This window comes from Tachysurus vachellii, chromosome 8, assembly GCF_030014155.1.
Source record: "Tachysurus vachellii isolate PV-2020 chromosome 8, HZAU_Pvac_v1, whole genome shotgun sequence".
Classification (NCBI taxonomy): Eukaryota; Metazoa; Chordata; class Actinopteri; order Siluriformes; family Bagridae; genus Tachysurus; species Tachysurus vachellii.
The window spans coordinates 28,669,002-28,688,498 of record NC_083467.1 but is presented as its reverse complement, the minus strand read 5'-3'; the positions used below and the strand labels follow the sequence as shown (position 1 = coordinate 28,688,498).

Here is a 19,497-nt window from a genome sequence, read left to right as displayed (position 1 = left end):
ATATTTATAAATGTAAAATAAATATTGTGCTGAGATTTATGGACAAAATGAAATCAAAATAAAAATCTGACCTGGATTAGGTTTTGTCCTCTTGTTGTGATGGAAGTTTCCTCTAACACCTTGGGAAACAATGTTAAACACAAGTGTAAATGAGAAAGAATTCATATTTACTGAAAGAAAAAGTAAAAGCATAAAATAATCATCATAATAAAACTGACCTGGATTATAATGTGTTCTTGTTGTGTGATGTCTGTTTCCACCAAATCCTTGGACAAAAATGACACAATATCAAATGTTGGTGATGAGAAGAAAATACTGTATGTATATTTTGTTTATATAAATAAATACTGACCTGTATTAGTTCTCATTCTGCCTGTTGCAGGCATTTGGGCTCTGGCTGAATAAATAAAAAATTATAATAATAATAAATAAATAAATAAATAAATAAATAAATAAATAAATAAATAGCAAGAGTTTTGGTGGCATCTTTGTCAAATCTGATCCTAAAATCAAAAACTACTAATGTATAGATATTTTATGTCTAACTAGCTCTCTGGTGTATCTCTAAATGTCACATTAAACATCTTGTTTTATAGTTAAACAGTGATAATCTCCTGTTTTCTCCCAGTGATATCCCTACACAAAGTTCACTACACAAACACACATACAAACAAAAGCTACACAAACACACATGCAAACAAAAGCTACACAAACACACATACAAACAAAACACAAACACACATACAAACAAAAGCTACACAAACACACATAAACAAAAGCTACACAAACACACATACATACAAAAGCTACACAAACACATACAAACAAAAGCTACACAAACACACATGCATACAAAAGCTACACAAACACACATGCATACAAAAGCTACACAAACACACACACAAACAAAAGCTAAACAAACACACATACATACAAAAGCTACACAAACACACATACATACAAAAGCTACACAAACACACATACAGTACATACAAAAGATACACAAACACACATAGAAACAAAAGCTAAACAAACACACATACAAAAGCTACACAAACACACATACATACAAAAGCTACACAAACACACATACAGTATATACAAAAGATACACAAACACACATAGAAACAAAAGCTAAACAAACACACACATACAAAAGCTACATAAACACACATACATACAAAAGCTACACAAACACACATACATACAAAAGATACACAAACACACATAGAAACAAAAGCTAAACAAACACACATACATACAAAAGCTACACAAACACATAGAAACAAAAGCTACACAAACACACATACATACAAAAGCTACACAAACACACATACATACAAAAGATACACAAACACACATAGAAACAAAAGCTAAACAAACACACATACATACAAAAGCTACACAAACACATAGAAACAAAAGCTACACAAACACACATACATACAAAAGCTACACAAACACACATACATACAAAAGCTACACAAACACACATACAAACAAAAGATACACAAACACACATACAAACAAAAGATACACAAACACACATACAAACAAAAGATACACAAACACACATACAAACAAAAGCTACACAAATACAAACAAAAAATCACGAACATACATTAAAATGTTTAAATATACAAATTTGTTTACCAAATTTTTCAGTAGATATTAAAGTAAATTCAGTTTGTTTTCTGAATTAAAAATCGAAACATATTCAAACCTCTAGAAACGTGTCGGGGCATATTTCAGTTCTGCACCTGCAAAATAATGCAATTAAAACATACAATAAAACACAATACTATTGTATACCTGAACAAATAGACAACTTATTATCGGGTTCTGTCCATTTCATCAGTTATCTGTTCTGTTTATCTTCAGGAGAATAAAACACACAATTAAAATGCAGTTATGTAAAGATGGGACTGAAAAGAAAGACAAGAAGAAACAGATTAAAGTAAGTTTAAAGAGGACTGTAACATGCTGTATGTAAACTGATACTGCGCATGCGCACAACTTCAAACGGCGGTTAAGTTAAAATAAGATGCTGTATATTGTTGCTGTATAAACTCCACGCATGCGCACACGTGTGTAAACAAGTTCAATAATAAATGTGGGTGTTAATGTCATGTATAAAAGTGTGTGACTCAGTCTCACACAAGTCACACACTTTATACATGACATTAACACGCACATTTATTATTGAACTTGTTTAATATGTTTATTATTATGTTTATTCCCTAAAGTATTCAACACTACACAGTTGACTATAAGAGAAAAGAAGACTATTTAATGCCTGGTGATGTTTTTATTGTTTTTCTGTTCTCTTTTCTTTTTGTTCTCTTTTCTTTTTGTTTCTGAGTGATAATGCATTCATTACTTGCAGTTACGCGCATGCGCAGAACACCACTTTCGTTTTTGACGCTTATCTTCTAACAGCAGAACAAACTAATTTTTACACGTCACAGTCACAATAAAACCAGTAAGTAGCGGTGTTTTAATACCTTTTTATAGCTCTGTGTGTGTTTTAACCTTCTGTTACATGTTTACATTTGTGTGGTGTCTCTGTTAGTTAGTCAATGACGTCATTTGTTAGTTAATAAACTTGTTATTTGTCAATTTGACACGTGGATGTCGGATACTTTAAGTTCTCACACAGCACCAGTTGCTTCCTGGATCAGATTCAATACACTGATGCTTGCCTACAAAGCCAAAACTGAACCAGCAGCATCTCACCTCAAAGCTCTTCTCTCTCCTCACACTGCACTCAGATCTTCTCACACTGCTTCACTGCTCCCACCATCTCTCAGGGTACAAGGAAGGTTCTCATCAGTACTGTTCTCTGTTCTGATAGCGAGGTGGTGGAATGAACTTCCTCTTCCTGATATCTTTAGAGTTCGGACTTTTAGACGTGTGGTATAAGTACAGTACTGTAGCTCCACAAACCAGTGTCCATATATCATAGTATATATTGGTAGAAATGTCAGACCGCATTTGTACCTCGCTGTGAATAAGAGCATCTGCCAAAATGCCGTAATTGTGAATGTACAGTATGTGCAGATGGCTGATTCATGGTGAGTGTAGACTTGTTTAGACTTGTTTAGTCTTGTGCAGTCTTGTGTAGTCTTGTGTAGTCTTGTGTCTTTCATTTAGGCAAATCACTGTGCTGCCAGATTTTTTTTTTTTTCGGACGAGAAGGTTTGAAACTGACACCCGAGTTCTCCCCTTTATGTCTACACATATTTTCCTTTCACACACTTAATTTACAGCGCTTAAATAGTTTTGGATTGTTTTTTTTTAAACATAGGGACAGGTTCCAGTTTACTGCTACAGTAGGTGGACTGCTGGATTGCTGCTTTATACAGTGTCGCTTAGAAGTTTGTGAAACCTTTAGGGCTTTTTTACACCTGGTCACTTCATGTGTTTTCTCTGATCCGATAGCAAACTGTTCCATTTACATTAGGCCACATAAACACGTCTCGGAGAAGCGGATATCGATCCGATCTTTCTACTCTCGTTATTGCTGCTCATCGTGCTGAAAAGGTTACAAAACCATCTCTAAAATGTTTTGAGTCATTTATGCAGAAATATTTCTATATGTAGTTAATTCTTATAGTTTTATTTGTATATTGTGTTTTTTAAACAATTGTTTTAAAGCAGCTTTAGAGAAATCTAAAAATTCAGAATAAAAATGACAAAGTTTGAAAGTAAATTTATGTTTAACCATCATGAGGAATGTCTTCAGTCATGAAGGTGCAAGAGCTGGTGTAGGTGTGCTGTTATGATTTACATCAGAGGTGTGGAGCATCTGAACAGATCTGTAGCCAAAACGTCTGGGGATTTGCACTGGGGAAACACACACACACACACACACACAAACTTACACCTGCATTACACCTGCACTTACACACACACTTACACGTGCACTTACACACACAAACACACACACATGCACACACACACACACTTACACCTGCACTTACACACACACTTACACGTGCACTTACAAACACACACATACGCACACACATACACACACTTACACATGCACTTACACACACACACACACTTACACGTGCACTTACACACACACACACACACACACACTTACACATGTATTTACACGCACACACATACACACACACCTACACACACACTTACAGATGCACTTATACTCACACACACTTACACACACAGACATACACAGGCACACACACACACACATGCACACACACACACACACTCACACATTTACATACATTTACACATGCACACACACGCACACACACATGCACACACACATTTACACACACACACACACATTTACACATGCACACACACACACACGCACGAACACACACATATTTACACATGCACACACACAGACACACACACACAGTAGTGCTCATGTCTGTATTCATTGCGGTTCATTATTAGTTGAACAGGAAATAATATGGGTGTGTGTTAGCCTCAGTTAGCTTATCTTAACAGTATTCACTGTATCACAGTTCACACCCATCCTTTCTCACATCCTTGTAAAAGAGCACAAACTCTCACAAAACCAGCTCTAATAGCTTAGTGTTTTTATGCTGTTAAATTGTAGATTCTATTGATCACAAAATGTTAATTCATTTTCTGTAACAGTGACTCAGACCCTAGTTATGGCTACAAATCACAGGTTTATATTAATGTATTTATAATCCCGTGTGAATGCTTTGTAACTGTCAGTAAGATTTCCAGCACAGGGTGAGATATTACGCTGTAGAGTTTCTCCGTATCAAGACGTGTCTGTTTAACTGTGAACAACTGCAGGAAATACAGAAAGGATGGTGAGGGATTGATTCAGAAACTAACGTCTCCTAACATTCAGTGTAACTAAAAGGATAACAACATGTTAAGTACTAAATTTATAAACATGGTAAATTGCTCTGTTATAAGAAAATGATTGTGATGTGTTATAATAAAACACATTAAATTTGGGGTGATGCATTGCAGTGTAGTTTATACATGTTATACAAGTGTCGTACTCCTTCCTTCCTTTCTCTGCTTTTTTTGCGGTGGCTCGTTATGAAACAGAATAAATGTAATATACTGATAATGACATGATGCAAAATGAATTACAATTTTAAAAAAAAGTTAGCTCATGATCACCCAACACTTACTAATGTAGATTAAAATGTTCTGTCTTTTTTTTTTAACTATTTATGCTCAGTGTACATGACAATGATTAATTATTCAGATTGAAAGTGTCAGCTGGTTGCAGGTTGAATTTATTGCCACAAGTAAAAATAAGCAAACAGAATAAAAAGGTCTTCTTAAACCGCAGTGTGTATCCTAATTAATGCACCTAATTATCTAATTATAATAATCTAATTATTAGATGTTGAAAAATGTGAATCTTGCTAGTGTTTTTAGACTGAAAATTGAGTTGTGGTTGCCAGGAATGGTACAAATGAATATTTATTTAACACCTTTTTTTGTTCTTGCAGAAATCAAAATATGCCTCCAAAAAAGTCTGGTAAAGGTGAGAAGATTACAACATTTTTCTGAAAAAAAAAAATAAAAATCCTCTACACCCTTTTGTATTCTTTGAAATTCTTCAGTAACATCCTGACAAATCCTGAACATTTACAGCATTCATTTTAAACAATTTTTTTTTCTAGATTAGTAATGACGGAGTTAACAACACTTTTCTATTGTTTGCCAAATTTTTGAAAATCATAACAAAAGGATTTGCTTTTTAAAAATGTGCTTATGAAAGATTTGAATTGTAGCCTTTCAGAATATATCTGAGATCAAATCACAACACTGAAACATGAGAACGGCAGAATAATGAAAGCTTAGTTTATTTTAATTAGCCATTAAACTTAGTAATTTAGATAGTCTAACATTAACATCTTCATTTATTTTTACTATTAGTTTGTGCAGCACTTTGGGTAAAAATGTCACTGAGAATGAAAGCACTGTTAAAAATGGCAGGTACCAAAGCCATGATAAAAACCCGACCCAAATGCAGGGATAAAAAACACACGGTTTATTAACAAGGAAAAACATCCACGGGGAAAATAACGGAAACAATGTTAACAATCAGTTTACATAAAGCAACAAAGAAAAGACGAGGAAAACACAAGTTTAATTAATAATCATAATACAAACCAAGTAACCGAACGCACCGATGAACAAAGACTTGACAAAGACAGACACCAAAGGACTGGTATAAATAAGACAACACATTAGGAGTAATTGGAAACATTCAAGAAGGTTAAAGCAATACACCTGCAGCACCCCCTCTGGTGGTCTGAGAGGGAATTGTTCCAATTCCTGACACTGTATGACTGTATTTTTGCAGCTTAATAATTCCTATTTGTTGTTCCTAGGTGTGAAACAATTAGTTTCAATTAGTCTGGATTTTGGGTTTGTAATTAGTGTAAAAATCTGATTAAAAGTCTACTTAAAAAAGCTTACACTTGTAAATGCCTCTGTTTAATTGCCTGAATTCTTCACTCACACAGCTCCAGCAAAAAAAAATAAATCTTCAAAAAAGAAAGTGAAAGCTAATAAAGGTCAATATGTCTCAGTGATGGATTTCAGTATCAAAACTGCTTTAAAACCTGCCACTTTTACAATGACTGTAGCTATACATTTGTAATCCCTTCATGCTTTGATAACACAGCTGGAGCAAAAGCATCAGCTACTAAAAAGAAAGCGAAGAAGAATACAGGTTGGTATTTTTTTATTTATTTAGTTTTTATTTCTTTTGCCTGGAACACTGGTGCATTATGAGGAGGGAAACATGTCTTGAAATGAAAGTTTTTTACATTTCAAAATCTAAGGATAGTATGTACTTTATATATATATATATATCTGCACCTACCAAAAAGAAAACAAATCCAAACCCAGGTCTAATTACACTCTATAAATACTTCCCAGTGAATGAATGAATAAATGAATCCATAATCCTACGAATCATTAATTTATTAATTTATTCATTCACTCACACACTCATTTACTCACTCACTCACCCATTTACTCACTCACTCACTCACTCACTCACTCACACACTCACTCACTCACTCACTCACTCACTCAGTTACTCACTCATTTACTCACTCACTCACTCACTCACTCACTCACTCACTCACTCACTCACTCACTCACTCACTCACTCACTCAGTTACTCACTCATTTACTCACTCACTCACTCACTCACTCACTCACTCACACACTCACTCACTCACTCACTCACTCACTCACTCAGTTACTCACTCACTCACTCACTCACTCACTCACTCACACACTCACTCACTCACACACACACTCACTCACTCACTCACTCACTCACTCACTCATTTATACTGTTTTAATGTATAATGTTCAATATTGCAGATTAATTTTATGGTAAAGACAAACATGAAACTCAAGACTGATGCATGTTATTTAAATATATTCAGATTTGTTTGTTTTACTTTTCCTTTTTTTTTGTTCCAGCAGTTAAAGGAAACAAAGCTGGACCTTCCAAACAGGAAAGAAATCCAAAGCCAGGTACTTTTTTCTATTTTGAAGTTAATCAAATATACAGTAAATATTAACATCATATACATGTGCATTAACATCTGCAGGATAAAATAAAACGTTTGTATAGTTATACTCACTCAGTCACTCACTCATTTATTCACTCACTCACTCCTTTACTCACTCACTCATACACTCAATCATTAATTCATACACTCACTCACTCATACACTCACTCACTCATGCACTCACTCACACACTCATTCACTCCCTCATTTATACACTCATACACTCACTCACTCATTCACTCGCTCACTCACTTACTCACTCACTCACTCATTTACTCACTCACTCACTCACTCATTTATTCACTCACTCACTCATTCATTTACTCACTCACTCATTTACTCACTCACTCACTCACTCACTCATTTACTCACTCACTCATTCACTCACTCACTCACTCATTTACTCACTCACACACTCATTTATTCACTCACACACTCATTTACTCACCCACACACTCACTCACTTACTCACTCACTTACTCACTCATTCATTTACTCACTCACTCACTCATTTACTCCATCACTCACTCATTTACTCACTCACTTACTCATTTACTCACTCACACTCATATACACACACACACACTCACTTACTCACTCACTCACTCACACTCATTTATTCATTCAATCACTCATTCATTTACTCACTTACTCACTCACTCACTCACTAATTTACTCACTTGCTCACTCACTCACTCACTCACACTCTCATTTACTCACTCACTCATTTACTCACTCAGTCATTCACTCATTTATTCACTTACTCACTCACTCATTTACTCACTCACTCACTCACTCACTCATTTACTCACTCACACATTCACTCACACACTCACTCACTCAGTTACTCACTCACTCACTCATTTACTCACTCACTCACTCATTCATTGACTCACTCACTCACACACTCACTTACTCACTCACTCACTCAGTTACTCACTCACTCACTCATTTACTCACTCACACACTCACTTACTCACTCACTCACTCAGTTACTCACTCACTCACTCATTTACTCACTCACTCACACACTCACTCACTCACACACTCACTCATTTACTCACTCACTCACTCACTCATTAAGCCATGTTACATATTACATGTATAATGTTGAATATTGTGATTTCCCTTTCTATGTTTTTTTTTCACACATTGTACTCCGTTAGTGTTTTTAACATTAATTCTAATGCTTGAACTGTGGGAGTGAAGTCAACAAACAAGACACCTAAAGCTGGTGCTCAGAGTATTAAAGTTATTAATAAAGATACGGAAATAAAACTAGTGGCTTGTCTGTCTGTCTGTCTGCTGTAGTAAAGATCAATAATGTTACAAATATAATAATTAGTAATAAAAAGTGTGAATACAATAAAAATGAATCCTAACAAAAAATAGTGTCTGACAGGATCAGGTGAAATTTCTTGGGTTTTCTTTTCTTCTATATCCATCAGTTTTTCTGTTTTTTCATTGGTTTCGGTAGCGTTTAGGGTTTGATGTGTAACTACAGACAGGTTGGAAAGGAGATTGGACTATTATTATTATTTTTATTTATTTATTTATTTGTTTGTTTGTTTGTTTGTTTGTTTTTAATTATTTCCTTAGTAATTTAAATTTAATACAACTGCAGTGTTTTTATACCAAAAGTGTAACTGTGCAATCCAAAGTTATACATATATACAACTGGTACAAGCTAAGGGTCATGCTCAGGGGCCAAGAAAGCAATTATTTCTAGGATTTGATCTCAGGCTTTAGATGATGAGGTCATCCAGTGTGTCAGCAGTTATGGTTCTGGATCGTGGAGCAAAGGGTTATGAAGTCGACTCCCATTATCCGAGTGCTTGGCTACAACTGTTATTAGCACTACTATTACAACTGTTCCTTCCTTCATCTCAATTGTTAGTTGCTTTGGATGTCTAACATATAAATGAACATAAATATAGCCATAAAGATGTGATTCTGATTGATGAATGGTGTGAAATTTGACCAGATATACGCTCTTTGTCTTTAGTGGGTCTTAATACTTCAAGTCTTTGTGCAGTGAAAGGAGGTGCAGGACAGAAGAACAGACCAAATCCCAATCCAGGTATTTCAGAAGAAATAAAAAAGAGCATGTTGACACTGTCAAAATTTCATAGAGGAATTCATGCCTTGAATTAATTTAAATAAAACATAATTAACTGTTGTAGGTTTATTCAATCAGGAATTTGATGTCGTCATGTTTTCTATCATTTCTGTGCAGCACAAGACCAGAATGATGCAAAAAGAATGAGGACATTTCTGGGTAGGTTACACTTTCAAATTCTTTTGCATCCAGGAAATGTTTTCACTTTTATTTGGTTTAGAATAAGATTTACTGTATTGGTAGTAAGCTGGCTATAATTTGTGTGTGTGTGTGTGTGTGTGTGTGTGTGTGTGTGTGTGTGTGTGTGTGTGTGTGTGTGTGGTTGTGGTTGCTATAAACTTTAGGTCACATTGCTCAAAACAGATCTGTGGTGTGTGACATAAAGATCCTGTAAAACACGATAGCCTTATTACGCTAATTTACTTATTCTTTTTAATGCTAATTGTCATAAGTTTTGGATATCAAACTCGTGTATAGATTTTGAAAGAACAAACTTATTTCTGAGTTTATGATGAATTGTCAGCTAAAAAAGGCATTAAACAATTTAATACAGCATTACAAGAGCATATTTTGGCTTTGTTCCAGTTCCTATGGGCATGTGGTAGCCTTACCAGTAATAACCTGTATTATTGGCCATGATTAATAAAACATCTTTCTCCATCAACAGCTAACATGGCTGCTGCTCCAGCTCTGGCTCAACCCATGGTGCATGTTGTTCATGTTCCTTTTCCAGTGGGTCAGTTAAGTCTATCATAAAATTATAAATGGTCATTTGAGAAAATGTTCTGTTCTGCAGTACTGCATATTAACTGCATGTGTTAGAGAAACCATATAACAGCCTGGCATTATCATTAGGTCTAATATTCTTGTCTGTTATAACAGGTAACGTTACGTCTGGAAGGAGTGATATCTACCAGCCCTCAGCTGTACGACAGAATAGATTTTATAATGATGACGTGACCAACAATACTGCAGTGCCTGGTAAATATTACAGCTACTATTCAAGCATTTAAGAAAATACATTTTATAGTTACGTATGATACCAACAAGCATTTGGCTCCATTCCTCTTAGCTCCACCCTCTATTGTGTATGATTCCTCCTAGCTCCACCCTCTATTGTGTATGATTCCTCCTAGCCCCACCCTCTATTGTGTATGATTCCTCCTAGCTCCACCCTCTATTGTGTATGATACCTCCTAGCCCCACCCTCTATTGTGTATGATTCCTCCTAGCTCCACCCTCTATTGTGTATGATTCCTCCTAGCTCCACCCTCTATTGTGTATGATTCCTCCTAGCCCCACCTTTTATTGTGTATGATTCCTCCTAGCTCCACCTTCTATTGTGTATTATTCCTCCTAGCTCCACCCTCTAATGTGTATGATTCCTCCTAGCTCCACCCTCTAATGTGTATGACTCCTCCTAGCTCCACCCTCTATTGTGTATGATTCCTCCTAGCTCCACCCTCTGTTGTGTATGATTCCTCCTAGCTCCACCCTCTATTGTGTATGATTCCTCCTAGCTCCACCCTCTGTTGTGTATGATTCCTCTTAGCTCCACCCTCTGTTGTGTATGATTCCTCTTAGCTCCACCCTCGGGCCCTCTAGCTGTGTCTGGATCTTCCTACACCCTCTATCTGTTTGTGATTACACTTAGCTCTGCTGTATAACTGTGTATGATTCCTCCTAGCCCAACACTTTAGCTGTGTATGATTCCTCCTAGCCCAACACTTTAGCTGTGTATGATTCCTCCTAGCCCAACACTTTAGCTGTGTATGATTCCTCCTAGCCCAACACTTTAGCTGTGTATGATTCCTCCTAGCCCAACACTTTAGCTGTGTATGATTCCTCCTAGCCCAACACTTTAGCTGTGTATGATTCCTCCTAGCCCAACACTTTAGCTGTGTATGATTCCTCCTAGCTCTATTATCTAGCTGTTTGTGATTACACTTGGCTTCACCCTCTAACTGTGTGATTTAACCAATTTTTCTGTCCTCAGCAGTGTGTTTTCTATAACGTATGTATTTTATTGTTTTGCAGCACAGAGCCATAAAATAGACAACTCTCAAATTGGAAATGAGAACATTACAGGTATCTCCACTTAATCCCACAAAAATACCAATCTTGTGCTCTGCTGTTGTCAGTCTTTAACCAGCATTTTTAAAACCCTTTTTAAAATTACAGATGAGAATCTGCTGTTTTTAAAGAAAAAAGGTGTTCAGTTAATTAACAGAATAAAAAACGTCACTGAAATCGTTGATCACCTCGATTTAACCGAGGAACAAGCGGCGAACGTGCGAGCAGAGAAGACAGAACATCAGAAGATGAGGATGCTTTTGGATTATATACGAAGCACATCTGCTGCAGAGAATCTAGTCTTAAGCTTGTGGCAGTGCGCAAGTGACGTCATGAAAGACCTGATTGACGAGTGTGAGCACACATTTAACATACTTAATGACAATACAACATGTCTGGTCTGATCTCATCTTATTTAGGCTAAAAAAACATTTTTAGAAATTGAAACAAATCTTTCACAAAACCTTTTTAATCCTAAGCCTATTTAGATCACTATATTAAAATATTTAGATTTGCATTTAAGAATATTCAGTAGAATGACCCTAAAATAATATATATATATATAATTCTTTTTTTTATAAAGTGGTAACATTTCATTGGTGTCTTTTTTCTTTTTTCTTTTTTTTTTTTTAGGAATGAATAGATTCCACGTCTGATGTGTCACTGTTGATTTCATCAGTGATCAACTTTCATCACTTTTTTAATGTTTTTATCAAAAGTTTTTTTAACTTTATATATCAAAGATATAAATAAAAAAATTCTATCATTAAGTTGATTTTTTTTTTAATTACCGACCATCGATCTCAAATTCTTTCGTTTTAAGCATTGCATACTTTATGAAAATAATTTACAGGGTTAGAAATGTTAGCTATTAATGTAGCTAAGTACAATTTACACTTTATTAGTTAAAGCTACTTTTCCCAGCTAGCTGCTCTTTCAGACATTCAGCAATCGAGTGTGGTCAGAGAATTTAGCACTAATAGGTAGGCTCTGATTTCTGAATTGCCACAAACGTGTTTTTACTGACAAAAATCTCTGGACTACAATTGCCACTATTTCACTTGCATGAAGAGAACGTCAGGAAACGGGGAAGAAAGGGTTTAGAAAGCGTTAAATTCTGTTACAAAATGTACTAGAAAGAGGCTGTACTTTTTCTGATGGTGCTAAAGACCACATCATAGACCGCAACACAACAGGTATGAATAAAATAGAATAATTACAGAAACATGGGGAACAGGTGTGCAGAGGTGGGAAGGGACTAAATATAGTGGTGGGGCAAATACGTGAGTACCCTCTAGCATTGTGCCAAGGGATTGTCCAAGCTATGAGTTAGCAACCAAAGCAAAGTCTAAAGAGTTGAACCACCAGGGAACATTAATGAGTCAGTGATATTGATAGGGATTCATTTTGAACATAGAGTTGTTGTACCTGTAGTCCACACCTTAACACAAGCTGCCTACTATTCTACTTAGAGACAGCTAGCACAACCTACACACTACACCACAGCTAGTCATGTCTAACAGGTCACTGTCACCTGCAGAACTGAAACACTCACTCTCTCTCATTCATCTTCTACCGCTTATCCGAACTACCTCAGGTCACGGGGAGCCTGTGCCTATCTCAGGCGTCATCGGGCATCAAGGCAGGATACACCCTGGACGGAGTGCCAACCCATCACAGGGAAAGAACCTAAACATCCTCCAGTTTTTAACCTTCTGTATGTTGTTATAGCGTTCTCCGTACAGCAGGTGGCAGCATTGCACAAAACGATCAGGAATACAAACTCTGGTCATTTGCAGTGTAAAGAAACTGAGTGGCATCTCAGGCAACCCTATGATGGGAAAAGCTTTATCTTGGCCAGACACATTGCTAATGAGAAACAGTTTAGTTGGTAATTAAATGATGGGTTTGGCTGTTTTTTTACTACATTGCTGCCCCAATAACAGCAAACTCTAGTGTTGTATTCGTCTTAAACTTCAGCAATTTGGCTACATTTACAATTTTTCACTTATTCTCTCACTCACTCACTCACTCACTCACTCATTTTCTACCGCTTATCCGAACTACCTCGGGTCACGGGGAGCCTGTGCCTATCTCAGGCGTCATGGGGCATCAAGGCAGGATACACTCTGGACGGAGTGCCAACCCATCACAGGGCACACACACACACACTCTCATTCACTCACACAATCACACACTACAGACAATTTTCCAGAGATGCCAATCAACCTACCATGCATGTCTTTGGACCGGGGGAGGAAACCGGAGTACCCGGAGGAAACCCCCGAGGCACGGGGAGAACATGCAAACTCCACACACACAAGGTGGAGGTGGGAATCGAACCCCCAACCCTGGAGGTGTGAGGCGAACGTGCTAACCACTAAGCCACCGTGCCCCAATTTTTCACTTATTAATTAATGAAATAAAACTTGAAAAAAGAATAAATTAATTTTTGTTCAGAGCTGCTGTTATAAAGAAAACTGAACCGACACCATCTAACCAATCAGAATGACACAATGTTTAGGTGGTATAAAGAAGCCCTTGAGTTTTTGTCAGGTAACATAACTTACCGTGAGAAAAGCTGATGTTGCTGACAGACACGTGCTGTCATTCTTTACATTTTTAAATTTGCCAAAACTTCTACGTCACAAAGATGTTTGTCCTCTTTTCTGTGCCTTCACTGTGTGCCAATAAAACTGTCTCTCAGGGGTTCTCTCTGCCATCTGTGCCTCTGTGAGAATCATTCATGTCTTGCAGCTGTTATAAACATAACTAAGAGCTTAGATCTGGGCTTGTTCCTGCATGATTTTTACGTGTAACTCGTGTAACTCAACGTGTGCTTTAATACACCTAAAATCAACACTAGCTTCTATACACAATCCAGCATAAGGACATAACATGTTCTGATCGCCATTAACAATTATAAATATATGAATTGTGATTCATTAGATTCTTTATTTTTATATCTTTTATCCTTTGTATTGTATAGCTATGTTTGGCTGCTCATGCAAATTAATTGCCCCAGTGGGAATTACTAAAGTGTCTGTCTGTCTGTCTTCCTGTCTGTCTGTCTGCCTGTCGATCTTCCTGTCGGTCTTCCTGTCTGTCTGCATGTCTCTGTCTGTCTGTCTGTTTGTCTGTCCACCTGTCTCTGTCTGTCTGTGTGTCTGTCTGCCTGCATGTCTCTGGCTGTCTATCTGCCTGTCTGTCTGTCTGTGTGTCTGTCTGTCTGCATGTCTCTGTCTGTCTGTATGTCTGTCTGTCTGTCTGCCTGCATGTCTCTGGCTATCTGTCTGCCTGTCTTTCTGTCTGCCTGTCTGTGTGTGTCTGTCTGTCTGTCTGTGTGTGTGTCTGTCTGTCTGCATGTCTCTGTCTGTCTGTATGTCTGTCTGTCTGTCTGCCTGCATGTCTCTGGCTATCTGTCTGCCTGTTTGTCTCTCTGTCTGTCTGTGTGTGTGTCTGTGTGTGTGTCTGTGTGTGCGTCTGCCTTCCTGTCTGTCTGTCTGTCTGTCTGTAGTAGCCTAGTTTTTTAAGTGTTGCAATGTTGGAATCAGAATGTTGTGAGTTTGGATCCCCGGTCCAGGCCCTTAATCCTCACTTGTATAAAACATCTTCAGTTGCTCATAAGGGCATCAGCCAAGTGGTATAAATAAATATGTTCATGCTTTAATATTCGAATTAAAGCATGGACGTGTTGTAATAGTTATAACACGTGTCACACACCTCTTACAGCCCGTCTGCATGTGCCATCTTTAGTTATGTGTGTGTTTATTTACCCTCTTTAGGAACTGATTTATTATATTTATTATATTTAACATCAGCTGTGATGGCACAAACAATAAAACTCTTAGTTATATATAAATGTACTCTTCTGTAAAGTACTAGAAGTTTCTACACTCGCTTCCACGACATTATTAACTCATTAATTCTTTAGTTAGTGAAGCTAATGATGACTAAATGACTGTTTACACACATTTGGGGTGTTTATTGTAGGACAGCGCGATTTCGGACACACAGGATACGTTGCCATGGTGACCGGGCCAGGACGCGCGAGCCGTTCTCGAGCCGTTCTCGAGCCGTTCGCTCGTGCTTCTAGACTGTTTTCGTATTGTGTCACGCGCGCAGACTTTAACGGCAGTTTACAGACGTCAGCGTCGTTTGTTTATAATACTCGGGTTTTTTCGGTAAGTTCCATTTAATCTGCTGCGATAAAAATGATTTGTTTCGGTTACAATAATCCCGTAAACACGTAGTGAGATTTATCCCGCAGATCTGAGTAACATAAATGTGTCGCTAATAATAACACTCATAAAAAGTTAAATTAGTCGGTAAGAAGCGAGTTAAATCTGTTGTTAAGGGGAAATAAAAGCGTTTTATTATAATTTACACCGAGATAATAACAAGTCTAAACACTGACATTAACCTGGAAACCTTTGGGAAAGAGCAGCCTTGGGTGCGTCCTAATCCGCGCTCTAGTGCACTAGATATAGGGCACTAGAAGGAGCACATTGTTGCGTCACTGCAGGCGCCCTATTTATTAGTGCTGCTCGGATTAGGACAGAGCCATAACCGCTTTTACAATAACAGAGAACTGCTTTAAACTTGAAACGTTAATCAAATATAAAATATAGACGGATAAATAAATTAAACAGAATACATAAAGTAGTCTGAGATGTTTTTTTTTTATAAAATATTACATTTATTATTAATAATTAACAATTAACTGCCATTGATTTATTCATTCAACTTATTTATTATTAATAAATGTAAAGAATATGGCAGAAACTCGACTACAATAAACACTTAATTGTTTACATAAAGCAAAGGATTAAACTGGATCAATCCCAGATTACAGCATAGAGTAAAGTAAGAAATTAATTCAGTCAACCATTAAGTTTCACTTCACTGCACATGAGGTTAATCATTTGTCCTCTGTTTCTAGCCCAAGATGCTGAACAAATAATTTCCACTGGATTATTTTGGAAATTTGTGAAAGAGTTTGGTTGAGAACGCAACTAATCCCTAGACAAGACTTTAGAGAAAGACAGCTTCACATTTCATCACTAGTTTTAACACAAGATGTGGATTGGAGCAGAGACATGGATCTGGATCCTCACGTTAAACTGATAGATGACAGCTACACTAGGTTTTGGCTTAATCTCTCCTCCTTGTCCAATTTAGACTCCTATAGCCTGAAAAGTCCTTTAGAGCTACCAGAAATGCCTCCGGAGCCACTGATACACAACTCAGAGCCTTATAAAATTGATCTCCATGAAAGCTTGGAGTCTTTACTCTGCTATATGTTCACGGACGAAAGTGCTGCAGATTTTCCATTGTTTCATGAGGACTTCGGTTTCAATGAACAAACAGCAGCCAAAGAGGAGACCAGGACTATTGCACTAGATCATCAGTACATAAAACAGAACTTTTCACCTCCACAGTTGTTCCAAAGAGAAAGTGAATCTTCAGAAATATACAACAGAAACAACAACAAAATTGCTTTAAGTCCATTATGCCACTGTCCATCATACAGCGCACTGCAGGAGGAAATGGATGCTTGGGGAAGACAACTTGCTTCTCAAAATCATGCATTAGCAACTCGCGCTGATGAAGCAAAACTGAGGCTCCATACACTGTTGGGTGAAAATGCACTGCATAACTTCAACACGCAACTAGAGGAAATGAGGAGGAAACTCTCACCCACAACTATCAAAACCGAACCTGCTCAAATCAGGCCTGCAGAAGTCAAGCGTACCGATGCTTTTTGGCCTCAGGAGGAAGCTCACTGTATGTGTAATTGCTTTTCTCAGCAGAAAATATCAAAATATGCTCAAAGCAGTTCCTACGAAGACTCCTTAATGGAGCACACGTCCAACAGCGTTCAGCTTATTAGAGGCGTACAGAATTTAGTACGCTGTGGACATTTAGTACTTCACAAAGCACAGCAGGCTTTGGACTCGGATGCTACAGAAAGCAGCTCAGATGAGGAGGACGAGGAGGAAGAGAGCAGATTAAAGAGACCAAGCTCAGGGTGAGTGTGAAACAGAGGTATATTGCAATTATATTCTGTTATGTATCAGTTATATAGAGTAAGCCATTTCTAGTCCATTTACACATCTAAGCATTCACCTGCACACTCCATTTCAGATTTAGTTCATTCTTTTCTGTTGTAAGATTTTTCTTCTTGGTTTGAACCACCTCAGTTATCATGTTGTTAGGACAGTTACTGATGAATGATACCGTGATACTTGCTTGCCATAGCCATGACTTCCTTTTAGCCATCAACACTGACCGGTTCTTCAGCACTACAACATTATGGTGTTCCAGGGTGTTGGGTTCACTCCAAATATAGCACTTTTTTTTTTGCCAAGAGCAAAAAACCTCTTCATTGGTTTGCCGAGTCTCCAAAGTTTTATAGGCACTCTTTAATACTAGCTTTCGTTTTCCATTACAACCTTTAAAATCTATGCTTTGTGGAGTGTCCTGGCTATGGCAGTCCCGTGAACAGCTTCTAACTTTTGAGCTGCGGATCTCTCCCGAACCTGCTGGTACCCTTGATTTCTTTATAGCTTCACTGATCAAGGCCTTACTTACCTGATCACTGACTTTTTGTGGACGGTTTCCTTTAAGCAGAGTTGCCATTGTACCTTAGTAACGCTCCATGGGATGTCAAAGCAATCTTGATGCATCCTTGTTCAGAACCTTCTGTCTTGTGCTTCATGCTGCTGTTTGTGTAGATATGTTCTCTAATGGACTCTGGGATCTTTCACAAGCAGGTGTATTTATATTGCGATCATATGATGCTTTAATTGCACACAGGGTCACTTGGTTCAATATAATAATAAATGTTTAGTCCAATTAAGTCTGTTTCACTTCCAGGCTGTGACATTACACACCGTCATTATTCAGTAAACTGTATATGTGAGATTTCTGAGGACTTGCTCTTCTCATGCTGTAGATCCTCTTGACAATTAAAATAAAATTAAAGAAAAAGTATCACAGTAGCATTCATCAGTAACTGTCATGACGATTCACATTAGCAAATATTCTGTATTGTGAGAGTCTTAGGCATGTTCACAGAGTCTTATGGACAAGTCGAGACTGGAACTCGTCCACGAGCACATAAACATCGGCCTCCTGCAGATCAGAGAAAGAGGGAAGAGCTTTTAAGTCTCATTTTGAAGTCTGGACAGAAATAAGACCTTGTGGACGGTTTTGAGCAAAAAGCTTATTTTGCCTTGAGCTAGTTTTCAACTATCTGGAAATACCAATGTAACGGCTTTAAAATCTCAGCAGGACAGATGTTGTCAAAATCCCTTTTTATTATGTCTATTATTATTATCTAGTGGGTTAGATCATCTCTAACATAGACTTATAGCATAGTCTTAAAGGTTTATAGGTTTTTTAAAATTTTTTAAATTACTAACCACTTGAAATATGAAGCAGTCTGAATCCAATTCTCAGAGAAAATAAAGCAAATAACTTTTAAAATAATGTAACACAGAAATGAGCATAAAAACACACGGGCCAGTGCATTGCATCCTGACGTCAGACACGGACGTCTAAAAGGGGAAAATAAAAATCAGGGCAAAATTATAAAGAAATGCCTAACAGTGGCAGGCAGACACACACTTGCTTTTTTCACAAACACAGTGGTATGTCATTTATTTGTATTTCTCTGAATAGAAAATGTATATATTAAGCATAAGTATGAACTGTTTCACC

The 19,497-nt window shown here is 37.2% G+C and overlaps 2 protein-coding genes and 1 long non-coding RNA gene across 11 annotated transcripts in view; 2 read left to right on the top strand and 1 right to left on the bottom strand.

Moving 5' to 3' along the window:
- Positions 1–26: 26 nt before the first annotated feature.
- Positions 27–2,940, bottom strand: LOC132849744 (uncharacterized). Its single transcript, XR_009648924.1, has 5 exons — positions 2,737–2,940; positions 1,724–1,760; positions 353–397; positions 219–266; positions 27–119 (listed from the first exon to the last, which is right to left on the bottom strand). It is a non-coding gene; the product is annotated as an uncharacterized LOC132849744 (long non-coding RNA).
- LOC132849743 (uncharacterized) lies at positions 2,194–12,497 on the top strand. Of its 7 annotated transcripts, XM_060875588.1 has the most exons (12): positions 2,199–2,482; positions 5,490–5,524; positions 6,513–6,563; positions 6,674–6,721; positions 7,489–7,542; positions 9,586–9,660; positions 9,817–9,858; positions 10,367–10,435; positions 10,582–10,680; positions 11,737–11,787; positions 11,881–12,126; positions 12,406–12,497. In XM_060875588.1, coding segments are annotated over exons 2-12 (762 nt in total). In that variant the 5' UTR covers positions 2,199–2,482; positions 5,490–5,499; the 3' UTR covers positions 12,408–12,497. The 7 variants fall into 7 exon arrangements, with proteins under 7 accessions (XP_060731570.1, XP_060731574.1, XP_060731576.1 ...); XM_060875587.1 differs by lacking the exon at positions 12,406–12,497 and having other exon boundaries at positions 2,194–2,482; positions 9,616–9,660; positions 11,881–12,246; XM_060875586.1 differs by lacking the exon at positions 12,406–12,497 and having other exon boundaries at positions 2,198–2,482; positions 11,881–12,246.
- Positions 12,498–15,847: 3,350 nt separating this feature from the next.
- Positions 15,848–19,497, top strand: part of kansl1l (KAT8 regulatory NSL complex subunit 1-like) — a 28,261-nt gene continuing 24,611 nt past the window's right edge. For 2 of the 3 annotated variants that reach the window (XM_060877124.1, XM_060877122.1), the window contains exons 1-2: positions 15,848–15,956; positions 16,715–17,803. In XM_060877124.1, the coding sequence (XP_060733107.1) occupies positions 16,872–17,803 (932 nt within the window). In that variant the 5' untranslated portion in view covers positions 15,848–15,956; positions 16,715–16,871. Of the gene's footprint in view, positions 15,957–16,589; positions 16,639–16,714; positions 17,804–19,497 lie in introns of those variants that run through there. The other variant, XM_060877123.1, reaches the window with a different exon arrangement.